This window comes from Eurypyga helias, unplaced genomic scaffold (assembly GCF_000690775.1).
Source record: "Eurypyga helias isolate BGI_N326 unplaced genomic scaffold, ASM69077v1 scaffold1404, whole genome shotgun sequence".
Classification (NCBI taxonomy): Eukaryota; Metazoa; Chordata; class Aves; order Eurypygiformes; family Eurypygidae; genus Eurypyga; species Eurypyga helias.
The window spans coordinates 30,842-46,105 of NW_010246581.1; the positions used below are offsets into that span (position 1 = coordinate 30,842).

The 15,264-nt window shown below is 51.8% G+C and overlaps 1 protein-coding gene across 1 annotated transcript; it reads right to left on the reverse strand.

Annotated features, from left to right (window-relative positions):
* Positions 1-12,708: 12,708 nt before the first annotated feature.
* TMSB4X (thymosin beta 4, X-linked) lies at positions 12,709-13,863 on the reverse strand. Its single transcript, XM_010150435.1, has 2 exons — positions 13,764-13,863; positions 12,709-12,746 (listed from the first exon to the last, which is right to left on the reverse strand). The coding sequence occupies exons 1-2, from the start codon at positions 13,861-13,863 to the stop codon at positions 12,709-12,711; spliced, it is 138 nt and encodes a 45-aa protein (XP_010148737.1).
* Positions 13,864-15,264: the final 1,401 nt, after the last annotated feature.

The window sequence follows — 15,264 nt, forward strand, 5'->3', positions numbered from 1 at the left end:
GAGCCCGCCAGTCGCAGCCTGGGTCACGCGAGCTGTGGGACCCATCTGTGAAATGATGATGAAGGGATTTTTCTTTGGCTTTCCCACTGCCTAGAAACTTGCTTTTGCTTTGGTCTTGGATGGGAAAAAAGAAATCTGAAAGGCAAATTCTGTTGAATTTACCTGGTTATGCCGAAAACGAAGTGTCAGCTGATCTGGGCAGCCCCGGACCTCAGAGTGAGCCGTCAGCCGCCCGGCGCGGTGGTACCATGGGGGTTTGTGCTGGCTCCCCGCGCTGTTGCAGGCCAGGCTGTTTGGTGTCCTGACTGTCAGCCTGAGCCTCTTGGCTTTACTGATAAAATGCTGATGCTTTGTTGCATGTTTTCTTGCTCCGTGACCCAACAGCCAGTGCTTTGCACAGGAGGATAGAAATCCTAAAATAGTTTGGTTTCTACCCCAAGTCAAGAGACAGTTGTAACAATACAGCCAGTAGTCAAAATAATACAGCCCCGTGCACCCATAAAGCCCCCTTCATGTCAGAATGTGGGTTTTAAGGGAAGGAAGACAGGAGATAAAGGGGTTTCCCTAAGCGCCACACACTGCGGGGCGGTGGGTCCCGCAGGGCCGGGCTCTCGGCATGTCGGGTCAGCGAGCCCCACGGCCGTGGACAACAGGAAAATAAAGCGCCGACCGCTTGCTAAATTGCCCTCGGCAGGTGACACATTCAGACCCTCAGCGTCAAATCCTGCATTGCTGGCTGCGTTACAATAAAAATCCACCTGGGTAATTAGAAAGCCAGCCCCTCCCTGGCGAGGTGGAGGGCGTTTTATGGTGCTCTCCCGCATCGCTCGCCCCGGGAAGCTGCCCAAGCCCCCGCGGGTGATGCCACATCCATGGTCTGCGCGCAGCCAGCCGTTCTGCAGAGGGGACACGTCCCTTTGCTTCAAAATACTCCAGCGTGGAGGACTGCAGCCGTGGGACAATCCTGCGTGCTCTGCTCCATGCAGGAATTGTTCGGGGTTTTTTAAGTCTTCCCAACTTTCCTGTATTGGGGAAAATCTGTCCCCATTGCTCTCTGCCTGCTGCCCGGTCCCCTCAGACCTCGGTGGTTCCCAGCAGGACCCCAGCCCTGCACCCGGCGATGCTGGTGGGAGTCTTGCCTCTGTAATGAATATGTTTTGATTAATGAATGGTAATTGAGGATGGAGGTGAAACTGAAACCAAGTTTTATGCCACACCTATCCCAAGGGCTTAGTCCTCTCCATTCCTGTTTTGGCACATAGTTAGAAGTGGCCCGGTGCTCATGGAAAGCAAGGTTAAAACGGCCAACTGTGGTGGTTTAGGTGTGATTTCCTGGTGCCAAAATTATCTCAAGGAGTTTCTGTCTCCTGCCACCCGCAGCAGTTTGTCCCCGCTCGGCTGTACCAATGCAACCGCTTTCCCTGCCTTTTAACTCCAATTCCCAACACAGCCTCATGTCCGACGCCATGGGGCAAGGAGCAAACTTTGTCAGAGAGGCCAGGAACGAGTCCAAGGTAAGAGATTCTGCTGCTGAAGGAAGCGCCTCCTGGAATAGAATACAGGACCATCAGGATGCCAAAACCCAGTATCACAGGAGGCTCCAGGTTGCACGATTTGGGCTTTATGTCTTTTGGTTTCAGGAAGCAAAAAATTGGAGTTTGGAACCAAAGTCTGCTTTTTCCAGCCACAAGCCAGCTGGACAGACGGACACTTCCCAGCAAGGGCTGTCCAGGTGACTTGGGAAGAGCATTAATGGGCGTTGTAGAAATGAGTTCTGTGATGCTCTGGGGACTGTGTGCGCAGGATGTTGGGTTTGGGATAGAGAAGAGAAGAAGGAGCAAGGCAAGAGGCAGAGCAAGGGGCTCAAGGGGGAGATTCAATTTGCCCGTGGGTCAGGAATGAGTCAGGCAAGCATGGCCTTGCCATGGCAAGGGGGGATGGGTTGGGACCCCTCCAGCCTGATCGACTGCTCCTCTGCTTTCGGGGGCAGCGGCTGGTGGGGGGTGTTCGCCCTGCGAGTAGCAGTGCCTGTTTACCTGGGAAAAGTCCCTTGCTGGTCTGCAGATTGCCATGCGGTGCTGCCAGCCTTGGATCCCAGCAGCCATCCCTGGCACCGGGGTGTGGAGCTGAGCGGCTGGTGTGGCCAGGAGGGCTGCACCCCCTGGCCAAATTGTCTGCAGGCACTGCTGCGCCTGCCGGAGCAGAAACTCGCACGAGCATTCAAGACAGAAACCTCGGCCCAGGAGCGGAGCCAGGATGTTGCTGATGGGAAGAACCCAGGACATTTCACTTGTAAGCAGCTGAAGGGCATTTCTTCCCCTTCCTCCCCCCTGGTTTTGCATCGCGTGTTTTAAAGCTGTACTTTCCCACTATCTTCTCACTCCAGTGACTTCCCCACTCCCCTCCTAAGCCTCTGTCTCCCTGTCCTCACCTATTTCCAGACTCCCAAAGGCCCTCCCAGCATGGGGGCAAAGAGCAGATGAGCCTGCGGAGTCAAATGTCCCGATAAAAGCTCTGGCTCGTCCCTCTGTGGAGGCACAGGCAGCTGCATCCCCTCTGTGCTGGGGAGGCAGGTCACATCTCCAGCCCAAACTCTCCTGGCCCGTCCAGTGGAGCAAAACTTTTCCTCGTTGAACACCTACCCCTGGAAAAGGGCTGTTTGTCCGTCCTGCCTGAGTTTCCCCAATCCCAGTGACCACTGTGCCTCCATGTCCACAGTATCCAAAACGGACACCAAGCTGCTTGCGGGCAATGGCAGGTCTGAACTTGCTCCTTCGGCGTCTCGAGCTGCCCCGAAAAGCAGGGCAGGGTAAAACACCCACGTTTAGATCAGCCTTCAGATCTTAGTGACTCTGCAGAGGACTCGGCCACCGGGAGAGGCAGCTCCATGACCTGATCAGCCTCACCTCACCTGCCTCCCTTAGGTGTGTCCTTCAAAGCCCACCGGGCTGTTTACACAGCGGCCCCACCAAGTAGGGACAAGGGGTTTGTTTTTCTCTCCTTCTTTAAAGGAAGTGTCATGCAAAACGGTGTTAGTGCAGCAGATAGGTTACTGCCTGGGCATCTGCATGAGGGGAACAGATCTCTGTCCTGGCAATGTGTCACCTCAGCACATAAAAGCCTGTCCAGGAAGAGATTGGGCACTTGATACAAAGGAAAATTATCACCTCCTTCTTAATCATTCCCGGCCAAACTCCAGTTAAATTAACTGATTACAACCTGGCTCATGCAGTGCTCCCCAGCCTTTCCCAGCATGGTTCCTTGCGCTGTCCTTTCCCGGCTGTGGCTCTGTCACCCCTCCTGTCCCCCATCCACCGTGTGTCACGGGGAACAGATTAAGCCCAAAGATCTTCGTTTCCAAGCTGGAGGTGCTGGCTGTGTCTGGCACACCGAGTGTGCGAGGTTTTGAGGCTCTCAGAAGGAAACAGTGATTTGAGCCATGAATATTTTCTTAAAACCCATTTTTATTTCTTTGGGCAGGGGCAGAAAGCTGACGCTTCCTCTGGGGGATCCTGGGCCAAAGAGCAACTTTAAAAGCACTTTGAGTCTTGCTGGAAAAAAACGACCCGAGAAGAAAACTTGCTTTTGGCACCTGCTTTGCCCCAAGAAGGTGGTGGGGAACCTGCGCTGCTGGGGGCTCGCTCCCCCCATGGTGCCTGCTGCAGCTCGGGCACTTTGTTCCTCTCTCCCCCTCCCAGGGAGCTCTTCTTGCCCTGCCTGCCCTTTCACAGGTGTCAAGCCGTGTATTTCCATTTCTTAATGGAACAGAGCATTGATGTCTTGCTCACAGATAGGCTTTAATCAGACTGCGGATGAAGGCAATGCCAGGCATTTATTAATCTCTGAGGGGAGAGGGGACATCTCCAGTGTTACCTGAGTTCAGAGTGAGGTGACAGCTCATGGCAAGGTCTCTGGCTTTGCTAAACCATTTTTAAGCCTTTAGTGTTTGGTTTAAAACTGACCCGATGAGAAGGTCTAAGGTGGTGATCCGGCTCACCAGTCCAGCTTGTCGGCATCCTCCAGGCACAGAGACCCGTTAGGACCCTCCGTGGGATGAATTTTTCCCAGTGACACCCTTTGAAAACAGATTTCCTTGATCCCATTCCAACCTGAACCGTGGTAGATTTGGAGGGAGCTTTGCCCAGTCCCTTCAAGGATGAAAACAGTGCATTTCGCATCCGTTACTTCAGAGAGGGCGGAAATGGAGCACAACCCACAGTGCCAGGATCAAACACAACGGCACGGTGTGGCATGAGGGTGCAGAGGCTGGCGGGGATGCCCGTGGCAGCGTCCCCCATGGCAGCGACCCCCTAGCAGTGTCCCCCACAGGCTGGTGACAAGGCTCCCCCCTGTGGGATGTCCCCGTACCACACACCCATCCCGGCCACGCGTGTCCCCATCCATGTCCAGTGGCACTTGGGTGGCCGGTGGACACGTCTGGATGGGACAGGCTTGCACAGTGCCCCCCAGCCGAGGAGCCCAAGCAGCAGCTGATAAATCCATGAGCGATCCCACCAGTGGAACAACCTCCAGGGGTTTGTTGATGCTCACTGCTCAGGTTGGCTGGCCCATCCCTGTATGGATAACATCCCAGGATGTATGGATAACAGAAGATATCCGTATTGTGGCTCTGTGGTTCATCTGGCTGTGCTTGGTGTGAGGAGGAGCTGGATTTTAGCAAAATGTCCTTTCAGGGATGGGAAAGCTTGTCTGCACACAGCTATGGTGAAAGAGCGGAGATCCTATTCAGGGTTCTGCTGCCTGTGCGGACAGGAGAGAGGCTGCCCGGGTGTCTGCGCTCCGGGGCGGCCGGTATCACCCTTCCCAATCCACACGTGCGGAAACCAAAGTGCAATGAGATGACGACACTTGCTCAAGGGGTGAGGCCAGAGCAGGCCTGGAGCGCAGGTTTCCTAAATCCTGCCCGGTTCCCCTCCCTGGCAGCGTGCCTCGCTTACATCCCCGTGGTGCGGTCGGCATCGGTGATGTACGGTAACCGTGGGGCAAGGTGTGTGCTGCTGGTCCCGGGCGCTGGCAGCACCGAGGGTCTGCAGGGACACCCAGCCCTGCTCCTAGGGCTGTTACAGGTCCTGCTTGGCTTATGCAGGAGGTAGCAGCATCTGGGGAGTTCATCTCAAGGCTCAATAAATTGCCTTTCCGAGGGATCTGAGTGTGGCACCATCCGCTGAAGCAGGACCCCTCCCAAGGGACTTGGTGCACGCTGATGCAGAGACCAAAGTCACCAACGGGTGTTGCCGGTCCAGCGTTGCAGAGGGAAATGGCATCCCTGCCATTGGAGCGTGGCTCTGGGATTCATATTGTTTAGCCCATTCCGAATACAAGTGCTATTTTAGGCTAACCTTTTCTATTTCCTCCTTGGCCATGCACCACTGAATACTTCAGACACAAAGTTTAGAAATGCAGCTAAGTTAAAGCTTTATTAGTGCTTCGTACAGCTGGAAAATAAATGAAGCTGGGGTCAGCGCCGTGAGGAGCCAATGCTCAGCTCCCGTTTGAAAGTCTTCAATTATCTGTGGTGAAGAGGGAGGCAGATTTCTGCAGCTGATACAGCCATGCTGGTGTCCTCACGTTTCCAATTCCCCAGGTATTTTTGAAACACAATAAAAGAGGCGTCAAATTAAATTGGAGCCCCGGCCGTGCGCATCGCGCATTGTTAAAGCAGCAGGATAAGAAAATGGTGCCGGAGGAATGTTAAAACAGGGAGGCAATGGTTTTCAGCTGGGTGCGTTAGAAGAGGAGATGCCAGCACAGACCCAAGCGTCGTGGCACACCCCTGGGAGTTCCGTGCCGTGCCGGGCTGCTCTGGGGCTGCCCCGCGGCTGGGGGGTGTCTGGGCAGGCCCGTGTTTACCCTGCAGTCACGACAAATCCCCACTCTCTCACGCTGGGAGCAGTTTCCTCCGGATTTTCCCTGCTCTGAAGCCTTCAGCAGAGCAAACGCATCCCTGTGGTACATGACCAAGCTGTGGGGAGCACTGCGTGGGCAAGAGCAATTCCCCAGCGGCACCCGCAGCCTTCCCGCGCCCGGGTTATCATTTCAGCTGCCCTCATCTCAATCTGGATTAATGCCACCAAAGTCATTAGCGTTACTGGGGATGTCTGCCAGCGTGGGAGAACTGCAGCTGGCACAAAAGTGGTTTGATGGCTCCTCCCTCCAAACGCCCTCACTCCTTGCCACCCTTGCCAGTACCAGGTGAGGTCTGGGCCAGGGCCAGGTCCCACTGAAATAGCAGCCTGGACAGGACAGAAATAAATGGTACAAGTCAGGAGGAACAGTGGGGAGACTGGGGTTACTACAAAGCCATTACAGAGCTATTACAGTGCTGTTAGCTATTGCTACTCCTGCTCCCTGGAGAGAAGGGTCCTGGGAGCGATGCTGCCCCCCGCGGGGCATCCCTGCTGCCTCCATCCCCTGCCCTGGGGCTCAGCCCCAAAAGTGTTTCCTCCAGCCAAGGTATCCACTGGCAGACAGTGGTGTTCCCCAGGGCACTGGGGCCAGTTCTTGTTAATATCTTTATCAGTGATCTGAAGGAGGGGATCAAGCGAACCCTCAGTCAGTTTGCAGACCACACCAAGTGGGGTGGGAGTGTTGATCTGCCTGAGGGCAGGGAGGCTCTCCAGAGGGATCTGGACAGGCTGGATCCATGGGCCAAGGCCAACTGTACGAGCTTCCACACGGCCAACTACAACAACCTCCTTCAACGCTACAGGCTTGGGGACAAGGGGCTGGAGAGCTGCCTGGCGGAAAAGGACCTGGGAGCGTTGGTCGACAGTAGCTGAACACGAGCCGGCATGTGCCCAGGTGGCCAAGATGGCCAACGGCATCCTGGTCTGCATCAGGGACAGTGTGGCCAGCAGGACCAGGGCAGGGTTTGTCCCTCTGTGCCGGCACTGGTGAGGCTTCACCTCAAATCCTGGCGTCAGTTTTGCGCCCCTCACTGCAGGAAAACACTGAGGGGCTGGAGCGTGTCTGGAGAAGGGAACGGAGCTGTGGGTCTGGAGCACAGTTGCTGCGAGGAGCAGCTGAGGGAGCTGGGGGGGTCAGCCTGGAGAAGAGGGGGCTGAGGGGAGACCTGATCGCTCCCTACAACTCCCTGAAAGAAGGGTGCAGAGAGGGGGGTGTTGGTCTCTTCTCCCAAGTGACAAGCGATAGGACAAGAGGGAACGGCCTAAAGTTGTGCCACAGGAGGTTTAGATTGGACATTAGGGAAAATGTCTTCACGGAAAGGGCTGTCAGGCATTGGGACGGGCTGCCCGGGGAGGTGGGGGAGTCACCATCCCTGGGGGTATTTAAGTGATGTGTGGACGCGGGAGCTGAAGGTTAGTGGTGGTATCAGCAGTGCTGGGTTAATGATAATCTTAAAGGTCTTTTCCAACCTGGAGATTCTATGATTCTATGATCTCATGGCTGATTTCTTCATCACTAAATGAAATGAGTGATATAGGACCCACATGTGTTTCTTTAATCCTTTGAGGTGGTGATTCCAGTGCTTGCAGGGTTAGAGGAACCAGCTGTGGTCAGGCATGACCTGGGGTAGCTCCCATGGTGAGATGGGAAAAGAAAAACTCAATTCTTCCCTCTGAGGAGGAGAATTATTTCTATCATCACAAGAAAACAAAGCAGACCAAGAAGGATTATTTTCCCCAAACAAGATGCTGTTTGAAAACACCCACTTGGAGTCACACATCATTTTTTTCCTCCCTGCTTGTTGCAACTTTGCCAAATCCAAAAATTTCAATACTGAGTTGGCCTCTAAATTCACAAGACCAGTTTAAAATTCCTGAGATTGTTGTTTTATTTTGAAAAAATCTCAATCTTTTCATTCGCTGCCTACTGCTGGAGCTCTAGAAGAGCCATTTTCATATGTCTCTGACCACATCAGCTAAAAACCCCTTTTGCTCCCTTATTTTCCTGATTCCCCATCGATTGAATGAGCTCTGGAGCTGGACCTTGAGGCAAACACAAGGCACTGGGAGATTTGCAGTTGATGGTAGGAGTTGTCAAGAGCTGTTGTCAGCACAGCGTACAAGATGTGCGTGAACCATCCCCAGCAACTGTTCCTTCCCAAGCCAGCTCTTCTGACAAGACTGAAAGCACACGCAGCCGCCTTCCCCGGCACAGTTCCCCGCCGCAGAAGATGAAACGAGAGCTTACCCTGCTGTCAGTTTGAGCGGCGTTGGGTTTGAGCTGGAGGAACACCCCCGCGCACGCACACACCTGCTCCCACATACACTGGCTCAGCCCCAACCGTCCCTGCGCCGCGTTTTACGTCCAAGGCTGAGCGGGTTTGGCTGCTGGGACACGTCTTGGTGCCCAGGAGCAGGCTGGGACGGCCGGAGCTCGCCAGGGACCCACAGACCCGCTGGGTGGGAGCAGGTGGAGTGGCCGGGGTGCCCCAGCTCCAGGAGGACACAGTGGCTTTGTTTGCGGTGTGGGAGGCTCCCCCAGCTTGGCATCAGAAGGTTAGTGCTTTTTAAAAGGCTATTGTTTTCACCCTGCGTTTTTGGAAAAAACAAGGGGCAAGCTGGACAGAGGCACGAGGGCCACCCTGGCTTCTTCTGCCTCGAGTTTCTGCTGCCGTGGGCACCTCCTTGGCTGCGCTCCCGGTCCCCTGACCTCCTCCTTCCCACGCGGCCGCAGCTCAGCCCCCTGATCCCGCTGAGCCTGTGTTCCCTCACATCTCCCCTTTGTTTCTTTGCCTGTTCTTCACTTAGTAGGAGAGGTCTCTGCTGTGTCAGGAGCACAACCAACAGCAGAGCAGAAACGCACAAAGGTGTTTCCCCAAGGCCAAGACTTCTCCAGCCTTGGCCTTGCGTGGGCATCTCAGCTTACGCTGTGGGAAACCAGCCCCCTGGCCAAAGCTGATTGTCCTCCAGAGCTGGACCTAAAGATTCACTGTGAGATGCATCATGCATCAGCAGTCACAGGGTCAGAACCCAAATAAGAGAGAATACCCAAATAGATTTAGAAAATAACCCCACATGTGCTCTGGGACCCGGATTGCGGTATCTGAGCCGGGGTTGGGAGCATCTCCAGGGGGGCTCCAACTGGGACGCAACACACACATGACTCTTTCTTAGGAGAAGGTTCAGAGATTGTCCTCCCTGGCTTCCCCTGTTACCAAACGCCTGCCTAACGAGATTTATGACATCAACTAATTTCTGTATCGTAACGCCAGGAATGCAGATTTCCTCTGCTCACCCAGGGCTCGCTGCGACTGTGCAGAGCAACTAGAGGTGACTCACAGGGGCAGGTGGCCTTGGCCAGGATCACAAGAGGGCTGGCCCTGACCCTAGGTCGCAGGGGGCATAATTTGCCTCATGGTGATGCCCAGAAAACATGTGTTTATCTTCACAGGATAATTCTTTTTTTGCTCTAACTGTGTTAGCAGGGAAGGTGTTTTTCCTTTGGAGGAGTTGCAAGGTAACATCTCGTTATGTAAATGAGCCAAACAGTAAAGGGCTGTTGCTAATTAGCAAAAATATTTAAGTTTCCCAGCTGGGACTGGTTGAGTTTGCTGCTGAAGTTGTCTGCAGCTTAGCTGCCTGCCATCACAGTGGCAGGGGAAGAACCCCAGCTCCAGGAGTGGGTTGCTGCCCGTGAGCCTCAGCGCTGGAGGATACTCTTCCAGGGAGTGGAGGTCAGGAGCGGGTTAACACCCAGAAGGTGTTTCCTAGGTGTGGGCAAATTGTTTAGCTTGGCTTGTCTCATAGTTCACTTCCAATGGTAGGGTAGGAGCAAATATTTCCTTAGTATAATGATTGGAATGATGAAAATTCACTGTCTTGGCCTTAAATGATGAGCAGCTTCCTGGTCTGTGCCCCCAGCTTGCCCTGCAGATAAGGGCTGAGATGCTCTTTGATTAAGATAACAGGGAGCCAGACCTGTCCCTGCTCTTGACACATTTTAATCTCATGATCCGGTTCCTGGGCTGAAGTGGTTTCACACAACAGCAGAGAGGGACGTTCCTCAAATCAGAGTACTGCCACCACATGTCCCTAAGCCTTTCTTGGCTGCTAATGGTGATAGAAGCAGCCCCAAACCCTGCTGTAAAGGCACCCTGTTGGTGGTGGGGGGTGTGTGTGTGGTGCAGGGTGGGAATATCCAGCCTCTAACCCCGAGGAGCTTTTCCTGGTGTGCAGGTGCTGTGAACTCTGCTGTAGCTCGACAGCTTTTGCCATCAGATCCAGGGATGGGGAATAAAAGCGCTGAGACTTGGGGTTTATGTTGTCAGGCTTTAAATGCAAACAGCTAAATCGGGAGGAGGTTTCATGGGGGCAGAGTGAGCACCAGGAGCAGCTCTGAGCCAAGCCCTTGGACAAATTTGATCTCTCCAGAGCTGGAGGCAGTGCTCTGATCTCTCACATTGCTCCTCAGAGCCACACTGCCGATCCTTTGTGTCTGGGCAAACACAAGAGGAGAATCTCTCTGTTTTCTTGCTCTGGCCAGACCTTCCTTCCCTTCTTCCTGCAAAGTGCACCCTGAGGGCACAGCCCAGACCTTGAGTTTCTGGGGGAACTTGGGGGCACAGACACCAGCCCCTGGCTCAGTTGTGCCAAGGAGGTTTTTTGGTGATTTCCAGCTTATTGTGCTGAGCGAATTGGCAGATGCTCTGAACCGGCAGAGCAGGAGAGAGATGGTCACGTGGAACAAAGTGCTGTCTCCTGGCAAAAACAAGGAGAGAGTCTAGTCTGCAGGCTTACCTGCTGAGTGCAATACGGTGTTTAACAGTCATCCTGCGGACAAGTAATGGGTAATCTGGTTGAACAGTGTTAGCTGTATGAGTTTCCAGCAGGTGTTGATGCTCTCTGAATGCTCTCTCCATGAAGGCACTGTCATCAAAGTAGATATTTAAATAATGTCAAGGGCTCTTTGACCCCAGCGTGGTGCGTGGGTGAGGGCATGAGTCACTATGAAAATAGCACTGTTTTCTTTGTCGCTCAACCTTTCATATTCTTCACCCTTTACATGAAAATGAGTATTAATAAATCCAGCAGGCCCTAAACTCCCCCTTAGTCAGGTGCAAGGGGAATGAGGACCTCAAAGGAGAATGTGCACAAACACTTGGTCATGAAAACAGCAGCAATGTTGAACTGGTGAGTCCTGATCCAAATAGCAGTCTTGGCCCTCAGAACACCACTGACGTTAAGGAAGCTCTAACTGAAAACACTGGTCCTGTATTCCCCTTGTTTTCCCCCTGTCTCTTGGTCACCTCTGTTTACTTTTCATTGCCCCCAAAAGTCACCCGTTTTGCGGCTCCACTGCTATTGTTTAATTGCGGTTCTGGCTGTTCGCATTACGTGTCAAGTGTCGAGCAACCCTGAAGTAAACGAGAGATTTCTAAACACCATCCCAACCGTTCGTTGCTGGTTTCTGCTTCGCCTTACGCAAGTATAAGCCCAGAGCAACCCCGCTGAAGTACACAGTTATTCCTATTTCACAGCACAAGTAGGATCAAACTGAAGCTCCAGGGGCAGCAGTCTATCTTTCTGGAGTAAGCACTTGCTTTTCTAATATGATTGCAAATGAATTTCATAGACAATGTGATACCATGTAATTGAGAGTCCCCTGAGCTGGTACCGGTCTGGTTTTGCCAAGCCCCCCGCAGGCCAGTGGGGTGTTATCGCACCACCAGTAATGGAGATTTAAGGAGACCTTGCTGGCTTTGAAGGTTTGTGTCCTACACCCCTGTGCTGCTGAAGGTCTCTCATCCTAGAAAATCAGGGCAATAATAGATTTCTTTCCTCCTCCCCTTGACACCTTCCCAGATCTCTATGTTGCTTGATATCAGGTGGGCCAAAGGCTGCGGCTGTGGTTGTCCCAAGGTTGGTTGGATCTCAGCAGGCTGGAGGGAGCAAAACAACTATGGAGAGGGTGCTGCAGCCCTTCTCCCATCTGGGATGCTGATTTGAGTCTTTGCTCTGCCCAATCATCAACTTTTCATGGAATTTGTAAGTGGGAGCTTGACTCTGAGACCTCTAACCAACTGCTGGATGGGACTGAAGCAGGCTAGTGGTTTCCCATCTTATCTGTGCCTGTTGCTGAGCTGGGGGTTTAAAGGCTTAGGAGCTACTAGTGTACAAAATTTGCTCCTCAGAGTTGCCCTAGAACACCCTTTTGAGTAAGACTGGGAAAGGGGACGCAGTCTCCATTGCGAAGAAAGGGGTGGGGGGGTTGGTGCTGCCTGGAGCTGTGGGAGTGGACAGGATCCAGCCATCCGTGCTGATGGAGCAGGCTGCCTGCTGGCCGGGGGAGCTGCTGGTGCCTCGGGTGACTCTCCCCAGCCTGGCTGTGCTCTTGAGACGCTGTGGCAATGCAAAGTGAGAAGGATGCTGGTAAGAGTTGCAGTGTAAACCCTGTTTCTGCAAGGCTCAAAGACAGCTGATCAGAAGAAACCTGTTTATTGTGAGGTTTAGGAAAACAATTTTTATGCAGATTGCTTGGGTTTTTTGGCAAGTAATGGGGTTGATACAGAACTTGGAGTTACAGTTTTAAGAATACAAACACAGAGTATCTCATTCAACAAAACCAAACTCATTCCCTAGGGAACATTAAATAAACAAATGTTTGTTAAATAAATGGGCAACAAACATGAGGTGGGGGGGGACGGGACACCAAAACAAAACAACCCAACTCGGAAGCCAAAACCCCACTGAAGAAGCAGCGGTCACATCTTCAATTTTGCGCTCAGGCTGTACTTTCACTTTGCTTTTCCTGTTCGATAGCTGCCAGAAAAACAGAGGAAACAAAACCATCGTCAATAGACATTATCATGGTTCTGCAGGATACAGATTTCTATGGTAATTCTTAAGGGCAGGGGATGGTGAGTCCCCACTTGCTTGCTTTGGCCACCCTGGAAATGCCAAGCTGTTCCCATGTCTGTGTAGGTAGTTGGCTGCAGTTCATGATGTGTGAGCCTCCACTTGTATTTACAGCTTTAGCATTGGTAGGAATGAAAAAACAATGGGAAACCCCAAGTGTCTTATGGCAGGGGACAGTGTGTCTCCACAGCTATCAGTACCAACACATCCCAAGTGGTCAGTGACACTCTTCAGAAGGAAACCACTGGCACTGGTGGTCCAAATGCAGAGAAATGCCATTTTCACACCCCAAGCTGAATATGAATCAGAACCCTCATCTGGCTGCCTGTGCACAGTGTGCATATGGGAGAACACCCTGCCACGAGAAAAGCCCGAGGGTGCTTTGCTAAGGAAGATCTCCTGTTAGATGAGGAGGATGATGGGTTTCTCTGCTTTATTCCCAGAGAATATGCCTGGAGCTCTCCTGGTGAGGGCTGACAGCAGGTACCAGTGGGGTCAGCAGCTCATCTGCCTGGTAACACAAATTCAGAGCCCAGGCACCTTCTGGGGATGCTGCCTGACCTGCCAGGGGTGTGCAAGGCTTCTGCTGTGCATCTGTGCCTCCGCAGAGGCTAGTAGCACAGTAATTACCAACAGTTTGATCCCGTTACCTGCAACCAGCAGAAAATCTGGTCTTGCTTCTAGCGTAAGCAAGAGCAATCCCACCAGAAAGGATTTTTTTCAGACAAAATGCATCATCAGGTACAACTATTTGTATCCTTGGAAGCGCAGCAAAGAGTGCAAGTCTTAGTATTATCCCCAGTTAAAGTCAGGGATGAGTTTGAGCCTGTAATCCTATGATTAGTATTCATTTTGCATATGAACCGCAATACAGATTGTGTCCTTGCTACATGTAGTTCAAATAGCCTCATAAGCACTTACTTTCTTTAGTGGGCAATGGATTTTTCTCTCTAGTTTCTGTCTTCTTCAGCTTGGTCTTGTCAAATGTTTCAATTTCTGCAAAATCTGGTTTGTCGGACATGATGGGTCCTGACAAAGAAAGGAAAAACACACCCGTGGCTTCGTTAGCTGGTGCTGTGATATCAGCCATCTGCAAAGCATTTTCTGCTCAACAGAAGAAATAATAAAAAAAATAAAAACATTTATTTGCAAATACCCCACAAATCTAACACCCCAAACTGGGACCTCTCCCTAAGGCTTGGCTCTAACAGAGCAAAAAAGGAAAGGCATAAATACGTTTTTACCTTGATTTCTTTAGACAAAATTTCTAAAAACCATATTTTGCACATGGAAACAAGAATATGTCAGTAAAGAAAAGACAATGCATTAATTGCCAATAATTCATGGTGCCTTCTGACATAACCCTCTGTTTTAAGGAATGCTGCTAACCAGAAAGTCTACAATAAACCCTGAATCCAATATGAACAAAGAGCATCAATTATTATTTTCTGTTTAATTCACAGGATTTGTCTTTAATTCTGAGCCCCCTGTCCTGAGCGCGTACCTACCCCCGTATCTGGTTGAGCTGCTGTGGACACTTGTGCTTAACAATAGAGGACTGGTTCACCCAGCCCTTTGTTTGTTCTCGCACTCGATATCCCAGTCGCAGGCTCAATGGGTTTGATCATACCCTGTTATGAGAGAAATCCACAAAGCACACTGGCATTCAACACTTCACCTGTCAAAACTTCCCTAATCCAATTCCTGGTTTTAATAGCAATTCAAGTTCAAATCCAGCCTGGGCGTTATTCCCCTGATTTCAGTGGAGTTTTCCATGAAAGCGAGGTTTGGCCCGGAGAAGGCTGATAAAATTCAATTTTTTCCTTCCTGAAGACAGTCAAATTTCATTCCTTTCTGCACTGAGGCAACAGAAGTACATATTCACAGGCAAAAAAAAAAAAAAATTAAAGCTACTAAAACCACATGGCATTACCGTCTGCTGCTCTCTCCTCAGCTGCTTGGTGTCGGTCTGAGGCGGTGTGAGTTGAGAAAGGTCAGGGTAATCCCTCCTCTCCTCCTCCCCCCGCCCGAGCCCATCGCTATTAATATTGATTAGTTTAGTGCTGGGATTGCTCAGCGTTTAGGGAAAGGACAGATTGCTGCTGCAGAAAGTGCAGGAGGGAGGGAAATGGGAAAACTGACATGGAAAACTGCCAAAATACTTTTTATTTTTTTTTCTTTTCTCCTCATTTACCAGGACAATAATATTTAGGTTTCCCTTCTTGCCCTTCTTTCACAATGCTGAGGTTTGGGGTTCAGTTAAGGGCTGGTGCTGCAGCTTGTGGAGAGTTTTTAGGTGAGTTTAGCGAGGCGCCGGGGGATCGTGCCCCACCGCCCCGGCTGGTGGGAGCACGTGCTCGGGAGGGCTCTGAGCACAGACCTGGTACGATGGCCGCAGCCGAGGGCCAAATCTGCGATAAGC

What these genes read in the sequence shown, in the direction of transcription:
- TMSB4X (XM_010150435.1), bottom strand. Translation starts at nt 13,863, where the DNA reads ATGTCCGACAAACCAGATTTTGCAGAAATTGAAACATTTGACAAGACC. An exon ending in TCCATTGCCCACTAAAGAAA is followed by an intron (nt 12,747 to 13,763) that starts GTAAGTGCTTAT and finishes TTTTTCTGGCAG; the next exon opens with CTATCGAACAGGAAAAGCAA.